This window comes from Pristiophorus japonicus, chromosome 20, assembly GCF_044704955.1.
Source record: "Pristiophorus japonicus isolate sPriJap1 chromosome 20, sPriJap1.hap1, whole genome shotgun sequence".
Taxonomy (NCBI): domain Eukaryota; kingdom Metazoa; phylum Chordata; class Chondrichthyes; family Pristiophoridae; genus Pristiophorus; species Pristiophorus japonicus.
The window spans coordinates 59,300,242-59,319,181 of NC_091996.1; the positions used below are offsets into that span (position 1 = coordinate 59,300,242).

At 46.6% G+C, this 18,940-nt stretch overlaps 1 protein-coding gene across 3 annotated transcripts in view; it reads right to left on the minus strand.

Annotated features, from left to right (window-relative positions):
• Window positions 1-18,940, minus strand: part of abca2 (ATP-binding cassette, sub-family A (ABC1), member 2) — a 592,651-nt gene that overhangs the window by 344,257 nt on the left and 229,454 nt on the right. For all 3 annotated transcript variants that reach the window (XM_070862856.1, XM_070862855.1, XM_070862857.1), the window contains exon 5: window positions 9,258-9,379. In XM_070862856.1, the coding sequence (XP_070718957.1) occupies window positions 9,258-9,379 (122 nt within the window). The remainder of the gene's footprint in view (window positions 1-9,257; window positions 9,380-18,940) is intronic.

The window sequence follows — 18,940 nt, forward strand, 5'->3', positions numbered from 1 at the left end:
ATCAGTCTTATATCTCTTTCCATTTCGTCATTGGTTATTGCAACTAAATTCATCCTACTGGTACTACTTTACCTTTGCCTACATTAAATTCCATCTGCTTGATCTTTGTACTATTAATTCACGATGCTCTACTCTACCTATACACTGTATAAATAAGAGTAGTTAAGATGGTTTGACCACCTTGAGTAACCACACTGGGCAACGGTAGAGTCTCATCAACTCTGCAAAGTGACAGCTCAAGATGTGGTTTCCCAGACAATTTTTAATCTACTAATGATTGAAATAATGCAGCAGAGATTTAACACAGCGCAACATTCTAATGCATAGGGCCACCTCTGGCACAAAAAAAAGTTCTCCGGAGCAGGAGCGAAGAATAGTTTGAAGGGCATCTTACTTCTGTCAGCATTCCACTAGCAGATTGTCTGCAAATGCATTTCTCCCTTCCTGTTGGGACTTCTGATCATCCCAACAATGGTACACTCACATAGTGATGAGTCAACATGGCATACATATGCTCTCCTACACCGCAGAATAGTATTGTTTCTTATGTCTTGCGTTGGCATTGCAACTACATTAAAAAAAAGGTCTCAGGAGGAAGAGGCAACACATCAGTAATACACATACTATATAAAACATATTATATCCCATTCTATGTACCTAACATTTCAATATAGATTTCTGAATTTGCATTTCAATACCTCTGTCTAGCAGAACATACAACAACAACTTGCATTGATAGCGCCTTTAACATAGTGAAGTATCCCAAGGCACTTCACGGGAGCGTTATCAGACAAAGTTTTACACTGAGCCACATAAAGAGATATTAATACACATGACCAAAAGCTTGATAAAAGAGGTAGGTTTTAAGGAGCCTCTTGAAGAGAGAGAGAGGTAGCCAGGCGGAGAGGTTTCGGGAGGGAATTCCAGAACTTAGGATCTAAACAGCTGAAGGCACGGCTACCAATGGTGGAGTGAAGGAAATTGGGGATGCGGAAGAGGTCAGGACAATCTGTGCTGGTGATGGAGGGATGGATATTCATTCGCTGTAAAGTGCTTTGGGACAGCCGGTGGACGTGAATGGCGCTATATAAATGCAAGTCTCTTTCTTTTTTGTCTCCGACTTCTGGCGTGCGCAGCAGCAGCAGCCCATGTACATACTTCTGCTAAACGTCTCCGTGCATTCCCAGAGGATCTGTGTACGAGTGTCAGCAGGGAGTGCTCAGCAGCCAACAGACCTCAACCTTTCACCATCAGTGAGGGTGTCATTGTACTGATTAAAATGTGGGCCGCCCCAACCTGTGTGAGAACATCACCGCAGGTCGGGGCTATAAAAAGAGCTGGAGCGCCGGGAACATCGTGGGTGAAGGTGCGACGAATGAGGGTACGGAGCCCAGAAGAGCCGAGGGCCCAGGGGCAGCACAGGTCTGCCCACACTGCGATGTGTGCGCGCACTAGGTCCATGCAGCAGAGCAGGCCTCTAGTCGTACTGGTTAATCCTGGTCACTGGACCAAGACCTAGCTTTGTCAAGCCCGTGTGGTGGCTGATGTGCAACGGTCACCACACGTTAAAAAAATTCATGCACAGGCATCTTCCACCCCCTCAACTGGAGTTCAGGACTGGAACATAGGGTCCTTCATTGAAACATCTGTGAACTCTCATGGAAGCAAGTCATCCTCGTTCGAGGGACCGCCTATGATGATGACTGATGAAAAATGTTCCTTTTGATAGGGACGCCTCCAAGGAAAAGTAACGAAAATAACGGTCCAAAAAATTTCAAGCAGCCCCATAAAATCAAAGGTCAGCCCTGAAAACATTTTAATAATTTTAAAGACATTAATAATCTGCCGCATTCTTTCATCAGATTAACTACCGACCGCCTGAACTCTAACAACAGCTATCCAGAACAAGCAGCATCATCTGGCACAGTGCAGCTACTCAGTATTGTGTCACAAAGTATTTAATGATATTAAATGATTAGAAAGGTGGGTAGAAAAATAGAAATACCCTGGTTCAAACTGGGATATGTGTCAAGGTTACAATATCGCCTCGATGGAGCTAGTTAAATAACAAAGCTGCTTTCCATCAGAATGTATTAGACTGAATATTTGCTACTGTGGAGTAATTACTTCACAGTTAAGACTGTGAAATACGCATTTTTAAAATCAATTTCACCTGACTTCATTCATTAACATTAATTGTGTTAAATCCCTCCATGATCTTGCCCAATCTTTGTAATTTTCCCCAGCCTTACTTAAAGTTAAGAGTAATTAATCATTATTTATATTGCAATGGACAGACTATGCTTGATTTCTGTTGATGTGGACTTCACAGCAGGATGGGAAACCTTGCAAAAGGCTGATAGGAAATCTCAATCACTGTTACCAGGAATAAGAAGCTGACCTGATAAGGGGTGTGCCAACATTTTGAGCCCTGCGGTCTTTTCTTGTGTTGTTGTTTTTTCCCAATCTTACTCTGCTAAATTTTAGCATCACCCACTTTAGTTAAAGTGATTAAACACTGTGGACTCACATTCCAGCACCACCACATACATTGAATAAAATAGACATTTCTGGCTGGTAAACTGGAAACCACGCACAGCACGCCCTGGACTACATAACTACATGCTGCAAAACTTCACTTATCCATGAAACCAATGGCAACAATGAGCACAGAGAGAGAAAAAAATCACTTCCTTAGATTAAAGGCTCTCTTTTAGCATTTAAGTGTGGATTTAATGGTGATTCATCACACCTTGGCATGGTCCCTAATTGTGGGAACTATCAGACTAGTGATGGTTTCTCCCCATCATCCTACTGCAGCTCAGCAACTGTTCATTAATCGACTGTGAGTGATCTGCTGATCCATATGATGTGCTTGCTCCAATGCAGCTTAGCCGTGACAGAAATTAAAAATCAACAAACGCCCCTCAGATCTTCATGGAAGATATTGTTTTGGGACGAGTGCGTGCAATTCTAAATCTCCTGTCCTACAACCTGCACTGTCAGCAGTGCCATTTTTCAAATGAGACATTAAACTGAGGCCCTGCCTGTCCTCTCAGGTGGATGTAAAAGACCCCATGATACTATTTCAAAGAGGATTAGGTGGGGGTTCTCCTTGGTATTCTAACCCATGTTTATCCCTCAACCAACAGCACTAAAAAGCAGATTATCTTGTCATTATCTCATTGCTGTTTGAGGGACCTTGCTGTGCGCAAAAAGGCTGGTGCGTTTCCTGCAATGCAATAGTGAGTACACTTCAAAAATACTGCATTGCCAGTAAAGTGCTTTGAGATGTCCTGAGGTCGTGAAAAGCACTACAAAAATGCAAGGCTGTCTTTTTTCATATTCACATACATTCTGCATTTTTACCACTATGTCTTCCAGTACATCTTATTAAACTATGTTTCTTTCTTATTATTATTTTGAATTATAGCAGCATAACTTCTCAATGTCTTCTTATGATCCACGAGTGAACTGCCATGATGTCACTCAGTCAATGAATAAATTTAATTTTTTCGTTACATACTGGGAATACTAACTTAATAAATATTGGGGCAACAGTTTTAGATGAGCTCAATCTTTGGAAAATTAATTAAATACAAGGCTGTCAAAGGCTGATCGGTTGAGAAGCAGCCCATCAGCCAAGTGGCCAGGGTAGCCATTTATTCAAACTACTCAGAGAAGGAGAGGCACAGCAGCAACAGCCATATTGCCCTTAAACAGAAAGGGCTGGTAAGCACAGTGAGCCCCAGGAGTAGCACCTATGCTACTTGGCAAAAACAACAACTTGCATTTATATAGTGCCTTTAATGAAATAAAGCACAGGAGTGTTGTCAGACAAAATTTGACACCACGCCACATAGAGATATTGGGACGTGACCAAAAGCTTAGGCAAAGAGTTAGGTTTTAAAGAGCACCTTTAAAGGAGGAGAGAGAGGTAGAAATGTGGCAAGGTTTAGGGAAAGAATTCCAGAGCTCAGGGCGCAGACAGATGTCGGCACGGCCACCAATGGTGGAGCGATGAAAATCAGAGATGTGCAAGAGGCCAGAATTGGAGGTGCGCAGAGATCTCGGAGGGTTGTAGGGCTGGAGGAGGTTACAGAGATAGGGAGAGGGGGAGGCCATGGAGGGATTTGAACACAAGGAGGAGAATCTTTAAATCGAAGCATTGCCGGACCGAGAGCCCATGTAGATCAACAAGCACTGGGGTGATGGGTGAACGGGACTTGGTGCGAGTTAAGATATGGGGAAGAGAGTTTTGGATGAGCTCAATATTACAAAGATGCAAGGTGGGAGGCTAGCCAGGAGCGAAAGAGAACAAAAAAACAAGGATATCTGTGGGACCCGACGTGAAAATAATGGGCTTGCTTTTACTTACCTTTAACAAGATGTCCTCTTCTCAATGAAATGCACTCTGACAATTGTTACGTACTGCAGTTAGAATTGACAAAGGGTTTCACTGATGGTCATGTAACGTTAGATGGCAATATTATGCAACATTATGCTCACAGGCGCAATTAGAATGTTGCAACCATTCACCATTTTTAATACATAATAGATACAAGATGTTCATTGGGAGAGAGATGCAGAAGTTGCTAGACAAAGCCCAGTGGCCTGAGCCTGCAATTACATAGTGAGAGTTGACAATAAAATTGAATGGGAAATAATGAGAGAAGGATGTGACCGAAAGTCCTGACAACAGGAAATAAGGGCCCTATAAAAGATTTTGAATAATATATACATGTTGCACCTGGAGTATTGCGTGCAGTTTTGGTCACCTTACTTAAGAAAGGATATACTAGCTTTGGAGGGGGTACAGAGACGATTCACTAGGCTGATTCCGGAGATGAGGGGATTACCTTATGATGATAGATTGAGTAGACTGGGTCTTTACTCGTTGGAGTTCAGAAGGATGAGGGGTGATCTTATAGAAACATTTAAAATAATGAAAGGGATAGACAAGATAGAGGCAGAGAGGTTGTTTCCACTGGTCGGGGAGACTAGAACTAGGGGGCACAGCCTCAAAATACGGGGGAGCCAATTTAAAACCGAGTTGAGAAGGAATTTCTTCTCCCAGAGGGTTGTGAACCTGTGGAATTCTCTGCCCAAGGAAGCAGTTGAGGCTAGCTCATTGAATGTATTCAAATCCCAGATAGTTTGATTTTTAACCAATAAAGGAATTAAGGGTTATGGGGAGCGGGCGGGTAAGTGGAGCTGAGTCCACGGCCAGATCAGCCATGATCTTGTTGAATGGCGGAGCAGGCTCGAGGGGCTAGATGGCCTACTCCTGTTCCTAATTCTTATGTTTTTATGTTCTTATGTGAGCTGTTGAATAGTTGAATAAGTAAAAAAAAAAAAAGATTTGTGCAGGCCAAAACTGATGTTCGGCCACTCATGTGCGAGTAACAAAACAACAAAACTTAGACTGGGCTAACCAAACTGCAATATGGTGGAGGAGGATTTCCTGGAGTGTATTAGGGATGGTTTTCTGGACCAATATGTCAAGAAACCAACGAGAGGGCTGGCCATCCTAGACTGGGTGATGTGTAACGAGAAAGGACTAATTAGCAATCTTGTTGTGCGAGGCCCCTTGGGGAAAGAGTGACCATATGGTAGAATTCTTTATTAAGATGGAAAGTGATACAGTTAATTCAGAGACTAGGGTCCTGAACTTAAGGAAAGGTAACTTCGATTGTATGAGACGTGAATTGGCTAGAATAGACTGGCGAATTATATTTAAAGGTTTGATGGTGGATAGGCAATGGCAAACATTTAAAGATCACATGAATGAACTTCAACAATTGTACATCCCTGTCTGGAGTAAAAATAAAATGGGGAAAGTGGCTCAACCGTGGCTAACAAGGAAATTAAGGATAGTGTTAAATCGAAGGAAGAGGCATATAAATTGGCCAGAAAAAGCAGCAAACCTGAGGGCTGGGAGAAATTTAGAATTCAGCAGAGGAGGACAAGGGATTTAATTAGGAGGGGGAAAATAGAGTATGAGAGGAAGCTTGCTGGGAACATAAAAACTGACTGCAAAAGTTTCTATAGCTATGTGAAGAGAAAAAGATTAGTGAAGACAAACGTAGGTCCCTTGCAGTCAGAATCAGGTGAATTTATAATGGGGAACAAAGAAATGGCAGACCAGTTGAACAAATACTTTGGTTCTGTCTTCACGAAGTAAGACAAAAATAACCTTCCGGAAATACTAGGGGACCGAGGATCTAGTGAGAAGGAGGAACTGAAGGAAATCCTTATAATCAGAAAATTGTGTAAGGGAAATTGATGGGATTGAAGGCTGATAAATCCCCATGGCCTAATAGTCTGCATCCCAGAGTACTTAAGGAAGTGGCCCTACAAATAGTGGATGCATTGATGATCATTTTCCAACAGTCTATTGACTTTGGATCAGTTCCTATGGACTGGAGGGTAGCTAATGTAACACCACTTTTTTTTTTTTTTAAAAAGAGGGAGAAAGAAAATGGGTAATTATAGACTGGTTAGCCTGACATCAGTAGTGGGGAAAATGTTGGAATCAATTATTAAAGATGAAATAGCAGTGCATTTGGAAAGTAGTGACAGGATCAGTCCAAGTCAGCATGGATTTATGAAAGGGAAATCATGCTTGACAAATCTTCTAGAATTTTTTGAGGATGTAACTAGTAGAGTGGACAAGGGAGAACCAGTGGATGTGGTGTATTTGGACTTTCAAAAGGCTTTTGACAATGTCCCACACAAGAGATTGGTGTGCAAAATTAAAGCACATGGTATTGGGGATAATGTACTGACGTGGATAGAGAACTGGTTGGCAGAGTCTGGATAAATGGGTCCTTTTCAGAGTGGCAGGCAGTAACTAGTGGGGTGCCACAGGGCTCAGTGCTGAGACTCCAGCTATTTACAATATACATCAATGATTTAGGTGAAGGAATGGAGTGTAATATCTCCAAGTTTGCAGATGACACTAAGCTGGGTGGCGGTGTGAGCTGAGAGGAGGATGCTAAGAGGCTGCAGGGTGACTTGGACAGGTTAGGTGAGTGGGCAAATGCATGGCAGATGCAGTATAATGTGGATAAATGTGAGGTTATCCACTTTGGTGGCAAAAACATGAAGGCAGAATATTATCTGAATGGCGGCAGATTAGGAAAAGGGGAGGTGCAACAAGACCTGAGTGTCGTGGTACATCAGTCATTGAAAGTTGGCATGCAGGTACAGCAGGCGGTGAAGAAGGCAAATGGTATGTTGGCCTTCATCGCTACGAGACTTTATAGGAGCAGGGAGGTCTTACTGCAGTTGTACAGGGCCTTGGTGAGGCCTCACCTGGAATATTGTGTCCAGTTTTGGTCTCCTAATCTGAGGAAGGACATTCTTGCTATTCAGGGATTGCAGCGAAGGTTCACCAGATTGATTCCTGGGATGGTAGGACTGACATATGAGGAGAGACTGAATTGACTGGGCCTGTATTCACTGGTGTTTAGAAGGATGAGAGGGGATCTCATAGAAACATGTAAAATTCTGACGGGACTGGACAGCTTAGATGCAGGAAGAATGTTTCCGATGTTGGGGAAGTCCAGAACCAGGGGACACAGTCTAAGGATAAGGGGTAAGCCATTTAGGAATGAGATGAGGAGAAACTTCTTTGCTCAGAGAGTTGTTAACCTGTGGAATTCTCTACCGCAGAGAGTTGTTGATGCCAGTTCGTTGGACATATTCAAGAGGGAGTTAGATATGGCCCTAACGGCTAAAGGAATATGGAGAGAAAGCAGGAAAGGGGTACTGAGGTGAATGATCAGCCATGATCTTATTGAATGGTGGTGCAGGCTCGATGGGCCGAATGGCCTACTCCTGCACCTATTTTCTATGTTTCGATGTTTCTACAAAAGACGCACTCTAATCTGTAATTAATCGCAAATCTCATATCACACGCTTGCACGTACAGAACAGCCAGCGCTGTGTGTTCGGGCCTGCACAGAGGATCAAAGAAGTACTTAAAGTAAGCCTACTTAAATTAAACCCATCTCTATTGTAGCCTTCTTAGAAATGGCTTCTGCTGCCACTGAGTTGGGTCAAAATGTGACTAAAAAAACATGACCAGTGCCAGCACAGTTTGTCCCCCGCCTGCCCAATAATATAAAACTACCCAAATGTACACCAAAGAAAAGTTCAAAAAAATTGTTCAATCATCAGTGCACACACAGAGCGTTGGTAAAATGCGTCTGTTGTTTGTCAAATTCTACAGGGGTAGATCTTGACCTTGTGTGATAGTAAAAAAAAGTGATAGCCAATCGGCAACCCGTTTTACATCTATTGTATTTCCACTGACACCAAGTGGTCTGCCGACTCGCTCTCAACCACTTTACACTGTCGCATCAGTTTTAAACAAACAGAGGACCCTTGGTGTCCGTCCATTCAGTACTCCAGAAACAACTGCAATCATGGTATGCACTGAAATGTGGAGACATGAGTGGGCAGGAAGTACTTGGGCTGCTGGTTGACAGGTTTATTTTGCTCACTTGCAGGAGGGCGGAATACAAAACTGAAAATGAGCATAACCTTCTCTGAAAATAAAATTTACATTATAAATGAGGTTCAGCATATTTTTATTTCATCTGTCGGGCTACGTTTGAAGGTTAGGTACGACACCTCTGCTTAGGAGAAGCTAAAAAAAAAAATTATATTGTGCATCAGTTGCCCCAGCTTCCCTCCTCTGGCTGCAAATAGATAATTGGATTGCAGCCTGCAGCGTAAATAGCAAAACTAAACCATTTCTCACATTTTGTTTAAATTACCTTTTCTTTCCCAATTCCGATAAGCAGCAGTTTTGGCACAATTAATTAACAGAGTTTAAATCAATCTCCTGATTCTCCAATTGTTGATCCTCTCATGCAATTAACGAATAACTTCTCCCAGAAAATACTATAACTCATGCAAAATAATGGTTTTACTTAAGATTCTGTGTGCTTCCTTAATCAATCATACGACGCAAAATACCCACATAAAATTTTGTGCATTCTTGTCTCAATAATAAACACGTGTTTGGACGTACTGGTAAAATGGGCCAGTTCAAGCACAACAGGAAGATCAGAAGAGAAATACCATGAGTGAGGATTAGATGCTCCTGCTGCCGTCTCCTACAGGTGTATATTCTACGTGACAGTGTACATCATGTATGCTTGTCCAGACACCTGCCTCTTCCCATTACCCTCAAACAAGTCTAAATTCATCTGGTCAACCACACATTTCATTCTCGTTTCCCTTACCTCCTTCAAATTGACACTTGATCCCAGTAGGAGACCAGCTGTTTCATTGGACATGGACAAGTTGTGTGTCAAGAAGTGTTGAAGTTCAGCCCGGTCCTTCACAACTGATCCAAGAGTAAACCCTAACGAGATACAGGAGCAAAGACAAAATAATTAAACCCAAAGCGTTAAAATCTGAAAGTTGCTGCATATTTATTTCAAACTCAAAATAGTTACAATTTATAACCTTCTTCAGCAAACACTATGCAGAGGAGAGACATCTGTGATTGTAATATATTATTTCACTCACATCAATGAGCTGTACAACTGCTTGTTGAAGCCAGTAAGTCACCTTTGGTGTAAGTGAGTTACATCCTGTTTACAAGGGAATAGTGACTGAAATTCACCTGCACTTGAGAGAAACAGCTTCTTCAAAAGCGTTGATGCTCTCAATCATACTTCAACAGCTCTGTTGAATAAATATTCTGAAACATCACTTATATGTTTGGTGGCTATTGTTGTAAAATGTGGTGTTATTCACATCTATGTATCTTCTAAACACAAGAGATAGAAGCTTTTACTGATTGCTAACATCAGAATAGTGAAGCTATTGGTGCCCCGGATACATGCTGCACTATTTTATATCTTTCATTGGTAATGAAAGAACTTGCCTTTACACTGCACCTTTTACATACTCCGAATGTCACACAGCACTTCACAGGTAGTGGATTGCTGTTTGTAGTGTCATCATCATCATCATCATCACAGACAGTCCCTTGAAATCGAGGAAGACTTGCTTCCACTCTAAAAGTGAGTTCTCAGGTGACTGTACAGTCCAATACAGTCTCTGTCACAGGTGGGGCAGGCAATGGTTTAAGGAAAGGGTGGGTGGGGAGTCTGGTTTGCCGCACGTTCCTTCCGCTGCCTGCGTTTGTTTCCCGCATGCTCTCGGCGACGAGACTCGAGATGCTCAGCGCCCTCTCAGATGCTCTTCCTCCACTTAGGGCCTTCTTTAGCCAGGGATTCCGAGGTGTCGGTGGGGATGTTGCACTTTATCAAGGAGGCTTTGAGAGTGTCCTTGAAAAGTTTCCTCTGCCCACCCAGGGCTCGCTTGACATGTAGGAGTTCTGAGTAGAGCACTTGCTTTGGGAGTCTCGTACCGGGCATGCGGACGATGTGGCCCACCCAATGGAGCTGGTCAAGTGTGGTCAGTGCTTAGATGCTGGGGACGTTGGCCTGATCGAGAACACTGACGTTGTTGCGTCTGTGTCATGTATCTTACATTATTATATATAACTGTATCCTAACATGCTATACATAACTGTAATCAGATATGACCTGTAACCACCAGCATACCTTACCACCAGGGGTGCACTTGCAAGAGAGAGGTATATAAGGAGAGGTCTCAGGCAAGTGCAGCATTCCAGAGCTGTGAAATAAAGGTGCAGGTCCACAGTGACCTTGACTTCACTACATGCCTCGTGTGAATCTGGACTGAGGGGACAGGACTTTACAGTGGCGACGAGTTACGGGATTACAGAATCCACAGAATGGCGAACAACGGATCAGATGAAAAGTACAATGCGGGAGACAATTGGGAGGACTTTATAGAAAGGCTCCAGCAAAGCTTTGTAACCAAAGACTGGTTAGGCGATGATAAGGCAGACAAGAGAATAGCCCATCTCTTGACCAGCTGTGGCTCAAAAACATACGCTTTATGAAGGATCTGTTGGCACCCGAGAAACCAGCAAGCAAGTCGTTTGAAGAATTGAGCACACTGGTAAGAGTCCACTTGAAGCCAGCGAGCAGCCTACACATGGCCAGACACAGGTTCTACAACTACTGACGCTGTGTGGGCCAGAACATACCCGACTTCGTGGCGGAACTTCGGAGGTTGGCTAGTTTATGTGAGTTCTCCGATGAACTGAGGAGAGAAATGCTGAGAAACTTTTTCATTGAAGGAATAGGCCACGCAGGCATATTACGAAAGCTCATAGAGACCAAGAACCTGACCTTAAAGGCAGCAGCACTGGTTGCACGGACATTCTTGGTAGGGGAAGAAGAAACGAGGTTGATTTACAATGCAGGTACGACAACTAACGAAATATCGGAACAAGAAGTTCACAGCACTAAACAAGCTGCTACCTCCACACACAGACAAAACCGGGAGAACAGGCTCTCGACAGCAGGCAGAAGCCATCAAGGGCCACAGGAACGGCCGTTCACATCTCATCAACCCACAATGCGAGCAATCAACTACAAACTGAGAGAAGCTCAAGTGAGATCAGCCAGACGCAGCTCATTCTTTGGGAACACTTTGAACAATGGAAAGGTCTGTGCTGGAGGTGTGGGGGTGGGCACTCGTCAAGGGGTTGTCGATTTCAGCAGGATGTTTGCAGAAATTGTGAAAATACAGGGCATTTGGCCCACACGTGCAAACAAATGGCAGCTCGGCTGGTATACGAGTCGGATGGGTCAGAAAGCGGACCAGAAGATGGTGGGGACAGTACCCGGGACACCGATGTAGAGCGGGTCAACACGATCAATGGCCGCTGCTCCTACAACAGGACGCCTCCTATAATGATGAGGGTCCTACTCAACGGGATATCTGTCAACATGGAGCTGGATACGGGAGCGAGTCAATCTCTCATGGGCGCTCAACAATTTGAACAACTGTGGCCGCATAAAAGAGACAGACCAAAACTCAAGGGTCGACACCAAACTAAGGACCTATACCAAAGAAATCGTACCAGTCCTCGGAGAGCCATGCTCCCTGTCACACACAAAGGGACAGTGAACCGACTTCCCCTGTGGAGACCCCTCAGCACTGCTGGGGAGAAGCTGGCTGGCAAAACTAAACTGGAAATGGGATGATGTCCATGCCATGTAATTAGAGGAACGGACCTCCTGCTCAACAGTTATAAAGTGATTTGACATCTCTTTCAGCCAGGTGTGGGCACTTTCAAAGGGGCCAAAGTCAAAATCTACATCACACAGGATGCTAGACTGGTCCATCACAAGGCCAGAGCTGTACCCTATGTGATGAGGGAAAAGATTGAACACAAACTGGACAGGCTTCTGCGGGAAGGCATTATATCACCTGTGGAATTTAGCGACTGGGCAAGTCCCATCGTCCCAGTCATGAAGCCTGATGGATCCGTACGAATCTGTGGGGACTACAAATCTACCATAAACAGAGTCTCTCTACAGGACCAGTACCCACTGCCCAGAGCGGAGGACTTATTTGCCACATTGGCTGGAGGTAAACTTTTCTCAAAACTAGACCGCAGATCTGCGTATATGACGCAAGAATTGACCGAGGAATCCAAGCTACTCACCACCATCAAGACACATCGAGGCCTTTTCATGTACAATCGATGCCCATTCGGCATCAGGTCGGCAGCTGCCATATTCCAGCGCAACATGGAGAGTCTGCTCAAGTCCATCCCGGGGACGGTTGTATTTCAAGACGACATACTTATCACAGGCAGGGACAGCGACTCCCATCTCCGTAATTTAGAGGAAGTACTAAAGCGGTTGGATCGGGTAGGCCTACGAGTCAAGAAATCCAAGTGCCTGTTTCTCGCACCCGAGGTTTAATTTTTGGGCAGAAGGATTGCCGCTGATGGAATCCGCCCAACAGCGTCCAAAACAGAAGCAATTCGCCTGGCACCCAGGTCCCGGAATGTCTCAGAACTGCGCGCCTTTCTCGGGCTACTCAATTACTTCGGGAACTTTATGCAGAACTTAAGCACGCTGCTGGAGCCTCTCCACGTGCTACTCAGGAAGAGGTGCGATTGGTTTTGTGGGGACGCCCAGGAACGCGTCTTCAATAAGGCACGCAACCTTCTGTGTTCCAACAGTGTTTTGACTTTCTTTGATCCAGGTAAAAAGCTAATTCTCACATGCGATGCGTCAGCATATGGGGTCGGGTGCGTTTTACAACATGTCAATAGTGCGGGTAAATTACAACCCATAGCTTATGCCTGCAGGTCATTTTCGCGGGCAGAGCGCGGGTATGGAATGGTAGAGAAGGATGCGCTCGCGTGCGTGTATGGTGTCAAAAAGATGCACCAATAACTTTTCAGGGCCAAGTTCGCGTTAGAAACCGACCACAAGCCCCTCACGTCCCTCCTATCCGAGAGCAAGGTAATAAACGCCAACGCCTCGCCGCGAATTCAACGGTGGGCACTCATGCTGGCATCCTACGACTAAACCATAAGGCACAGACCAGGCACAGATAACTATGCCGACGCGCTCAGCAGGCTACCCCTGGCGACCACGGAAGGGTCTGACGAACAGGACTGTGAGATAGTCATGGCAATCAATGCCTTTTGAGTCCACAGGTTCGCCGATGACGGCTCGCCAAATCAGAGCTTGGACGGCCAGCGACCCCACGTTATCCTTAGTAAAAAGATGTGTCCTAACCTGTGACTGGGCAGAGGCTCGTGATGCCTGCTCCGAGGAATTAAAACCCTTTCACAGGCACATGCATGAGCTATCACTACAAGCAGACTGCCGGATGTGGAGCAGTCGAGTAGTCATGCCTCTGCGAGGCAGAGAGGCATTTGTCCGGGAGCTCCACCGCAAGCACCCGGGGATCATTCTCATGAAGGCCATAGTCAGATCATACGTCTGGTGGCCTGATATTGATGCAGACTTGGAGCTCTGCATCCGAAGGTGCACCATTTGTGCCCAACTCAGCAATGCCCCCAGGGAGGCTCCACTGAGCCCCTGGCCTACCAAACCGTGGTCACGGGTGCACATAGACTATGTGGTCCCATTCATGGGCAAAATGTTCCTCGTAGTTGTAGATGCATTTTCAAAGTGGATCGAATGCACCATTTTAAACTCGAGCACAACCTCCACCACTGTGGAGAGCCTCGCAACCATGTTTGCAACGCACAGAATCCCTGACATATTGGTCAGTGACAATGGTCCATGCTTCACCAGCGCAGAATTCCAAAACTTTATAATTGACCACGGCATAAATCACGTCAAGACAGCACCGTTCAAGCCGGCCTCCAACGGCCAGGCGGAGAGAGCAGTGCAAATCATTAAACAAGGCATGCTTAAAATCCAAGGTCCCACAACCTTTGAACTCAGAGGCGCGAGTGCTACTACTGAGCCAAGCTGGTACTGTATTTCAATAGTACTTGTCAAATACTACTCTATGATACTTTGCATTACACGGTTTGTATTATTGCTTGAGCACAGAGCTCAGGTGAATGCTAAAAAGACTACCTGTTAGACAACCACTGTTAGTAGAGTCATATTTGATTCCAATCATATATTCAAGCGAGTATTTCTTGTTTGTAGAGAGAAAATGATCTGTCGCCACTGCAGGCTTACAGTAGGCTCCATCTGTATTCAAAGAATAGCTGGCATTCCAAAGAATGAAAGCCCTGTGCACAGGTATACAGGAGATTGGCAAGAGATTTTTTTTTTTTTTAAATCACCTTTCATTGGGGACCCTTCCCCGAGAGGGCCGAACATGAGAACAGCGCAATCTCCTAAAGAAACCTTGGGACTCAATGCTTCATTTAAGTTATTTCATTTAAACTTCATGAAAAAAAGGAAATGCATTTTCCTGCTGAAAAGTTCAGTTTGTGGTTGAGGAACTGAATCCCGCTTCCAAGCTTACAACTGAACAGCACATTACGTTTATATTTCTTCAATGTTCACAGATTCATTTCAACTAATAACTAAAGAGAGTATCTGAAAACTACACCTTCAATTTCTGACCTTAATTATGGCCTTCCTTTCTCCATCAACCTGTTTCACCGAATAATCAAAGCTGCACTGTTGAATAATAAACACTCAGTTCCCCTGCCCAGTCATCTTTCTCTTTATTCGGTACAGCATTGAAGCAGGTATATAAATGGGTTCAAGATATGCTTATAGAGAGGAGAGGACAGGCAGGTTTGCTGCAGTTGACCTATATCTAAAAAAATGTCTGGTTTAATTGACCTTTTTCCAGTTGTGAAAAAATCTCATGTTATTATCGCTCGTGCCAGTGGTAAAGGGTGCTCTACCATCAACAGTTTTAGGTGTCTATTAACAAACAGTAATATATCAGTTTTGGATAACATACATACGTACACATCCTCCTTTCAGTGTGTCTGCCCATGCCACACATCATCCTCACATTGAGTGTAGACAGGTAACTTGCTCCCTAGGCTTCACTAGCAAGGATAAAGCAGCATCCCAGGGCGACCTCTCCTCTCTCTTTGGGCAACCAGCTGGTCTATATTCCTCCCAAACACCGATTACATAGAATTACATAGAGGCCGAAATTGGTGAAATACAAGTTACGTCCGTTTTTCGGCGGTCCCCGGACGATGCGTCATTTTTTACCGTCCGGTAGCGATGGGGCCGAGTGGCCGTGAGTTTCATCCCACTTTTCTCGGCAGTAATCGGAGCGGAATGCAGCGGGCGGTGGCCGGCAGAGGAGGTCTTTCGACTTGGGAATCTTCGGCTCCCAAGTTGTGCGCACGCGCGGCTGTCAAGCTCCGCACACACCCGCCCCCGCCCCCCCCCCCCGAGAGGCACCTACGAGAGGCCAGAGACTGTCGACCTGAAAGCCCTGTGGTTGGGGGGGGGTTGAGAGAGATACATGGAGGGGGGGGGCGAGAGATACGGGGAGGGGGGGCGAGAGATACGGGGAGGGGGGGCGAGAGATACGGGGAGGGGGGGCGAGAGATACGGGAGGGGGGGCGAGAGATACGGGGAGGGGGGGCGAGAGATACGGGGAGGGGGGGGCGAGAGATACGGGGAGGGGGGGCGAGAGATACGGGGAGGGGGGGCGAGAGATACGGGGAGGGGGGGCGAGAGATACGGGGAGGGGGGGCGAGAGATACGGGGAGGGGGGCGAGAGATACGGGGAGGGGGGGCGAGAGATACGGGGAGGGGGGGGCGAGAGATACGGGGAGGGGGGGCGAGAGATACGGGGAGGGGGGGCGAGAGATACGGGGAGGGGGGCGAGAGATACGGGGAGGGGGGGGCGAGAGATACGGGGAGGGGGGGCGAGAGATACGGGGAGGGGGGGCGAGAGATACGGGGAGGGGGGGCGAGAGATACGGGGAGGGGGGCGAGAGATACGGGGAGGGGGGGCGAGAGATACGGGGAGGGGGGGCGAGAGATACGGGGAGGGGGGCGAGAGATACGGGGAGGGGGGCGAGAGATACGGGGAGGGGGGCGAGAGATACGGGGAGGGGGGGCGAGAGATACGGGGAGGGGGGGCGAGAGATACGGGGAGGGGGGGCGAGAGATACGGGGAGGGGGGGCGAGAGATACGGGAGGGGGGGCGAGAGATACGGGGAGGGGGGGGCGAGAGATACGGGAGGGGGGGCGAGAGATACGGGGAGGGGGGCGAGAGATACGGGGAGGGGGGGCGAGAGATACGGGGAGGGGGGCGAGATACACTGGGTGGGGGAGGGGATGAGATATACTGGGGGGAGGAGGGGGGTGAGATATACTGGGGGGGGGGGAGGGGGGAGATATACTGGGGGGAGGAGGGGATGAGATATACTGGGGGGAGGAGGGGAGGGGGAGATATACTGGATTAAAAAACCAGCAACGTGCAACATGATGTCTGTGTTCGGGGTTTTAAATGGCTCGTCTTATTCGTGAGTGATCAGCCGAGCGGCGGTTAATGGGGAGATCCCACCTTTCTGCCTCGTCCACAACTCGTGAAGCTCCACTTTGCAGCTGAGATCCCTCAAGGCAGCCTTGGCCAGGTCCTCGCAGTTTTGGTGTGTGGTCTAAGCCTGCAGGATCAACATCTCAGCTCCCATCTCCAGGGGTGAGATATACTGGGGGGGAGGGGGCGAGATATACTGGGGTGGGGAGGGGGGGAGGGGGGGGGGGAAGATATACTGGGGGGAGATATACTGGGGGGGAGGGGGGAGATATACTAGGGGGAGGGGTGGAGATATACTGGGGGGGAGGGGGGGAGATATACTGGGGGGGAGGGGGGGGAGATATACTGGGGGGGGAGGGGGGGAGATATACTGGGGGGGGGAGGGGGGAGATATACTGGGGGGGGAGGAAATATACTTGGGGGGGGGGGAGATATACTGGGGGGGAGATATATTGGGGGGGAGATATACTGGGGGGGAGGGGGGGGAGATATACTGGGGGGGCGGGGTTGAGATATACTGGGGGGCGGGGTGAGATATACTGGGGGGGCGGGGTGAGATATACTGGGGGGGTGGAAGATATACTGGGGGGGTGGAAGATATACTGGGGGGTGGAAGATATACTGGGGGGTGGAAGATATACTGGGGGGGTGGAAGATATACTGGGGGGGTGGAAGATATACTGGGGGGGGGGAAGATATACTGGGGGGGGGGAGATATACTGAGGGGTGGAGGGGGTGAGATATACTGTGGGGGGGAGGGGGCGATGAGATATACTGGGGGGGGGGGTGATGGGGGGAGGGTGAGGAAGAGGAAGTGCCAATCCACATATGACACCATTGCACATCTCATCAGTCATTTTCAAGTAAATGCAACCCATTTTAGTGAGTGACTGGTCTTCAAAAAACTAAGTACAGTACACTTGTTTCTCTGCAACTGAAATCACTGCAACTTATATTCCATTATTATTTCTTAAGGCTACGTCTAACTTCACCCGAGGCCTAATGCACCATCAGGTGTAGGAGTAGTCATTCAAACAAAGAGGTCCCAAGTTCAATCCTCACTCAGTGATGACTTCACCAACCTCAGTTGGGGGCAGCAGTTGAAATGCTACCTTGGTATTGGTCTCGGTATAGCTAGGTTAGGGTATAAAAAAGAAATCAGCCAGGGTTCTGGCTTGCTTGTTGTCCAGGCGACCCCTGTGAGCATGTGGATGTCGGATAAAGGCAGTATTGGACTGTGCTGAGATACCCTCCAGTCAAATACTCACTGTCTCGGCTCCCACGTGAATGAGGGCCACTTGGCAAGTTACCAGAGGGCATTAGACACCAATACGACCATATCCGAACAAGTTTCCCAACGGTACAAAGCAAAGATAGCTCAAAGCTTCTTTATCCAGAGAGTGGTTAGAATGTGGAACTCACTACCACATGGAGTGGTTGAGGCGAATAGCATAGATGCATTTAAGAGGAAACTAGATAAGCACAAGAAAGGATTGGAAGGATATGCTAATAGGGTGAGATAGGGGTGGGAAGGAGGCTCGTGTGGAGTGTAAACACTCGCATAGATCAGTTGGGCCAAATGGCCTTTTTCTGTGCAGTAAATTTAATGTAATTCTATGTAAAGCAAAGCAGAGCTGTGAGGGCAGGCTGTTTGCGAAAACTCTTGCCCACACAAACTCTGCAGACTATTCTTACCAGTGTCTCTCAACTGAAGAGCCCCTTTGAGGGAAAGGATTTATTTACTAACCCATTATTAAAAAGGCAGTGTACAATGACAGCATTTTTGTACTGCAGTGAAGCAGAGAGTGACCTAAACAGTGCTAAAAGTTCTCCTCCTACATCCGTGTCTTCCAGATATTGGTACTGCCACAAGTGGGCATGAATCTGAAAACCAAAAGGTCAACTTACACACTGGGGAGATAGAGGAGGCACAATGAAATGTTGGCAAGACTCAGTAAGTGACAGCAGTCTATCTGAAGCCCATAAACATGCCACTTTTACAACGATCTATCAGTGAACCTACCTACTATATTCTCAAACAAAATAAGATGCTCAGTTTCAC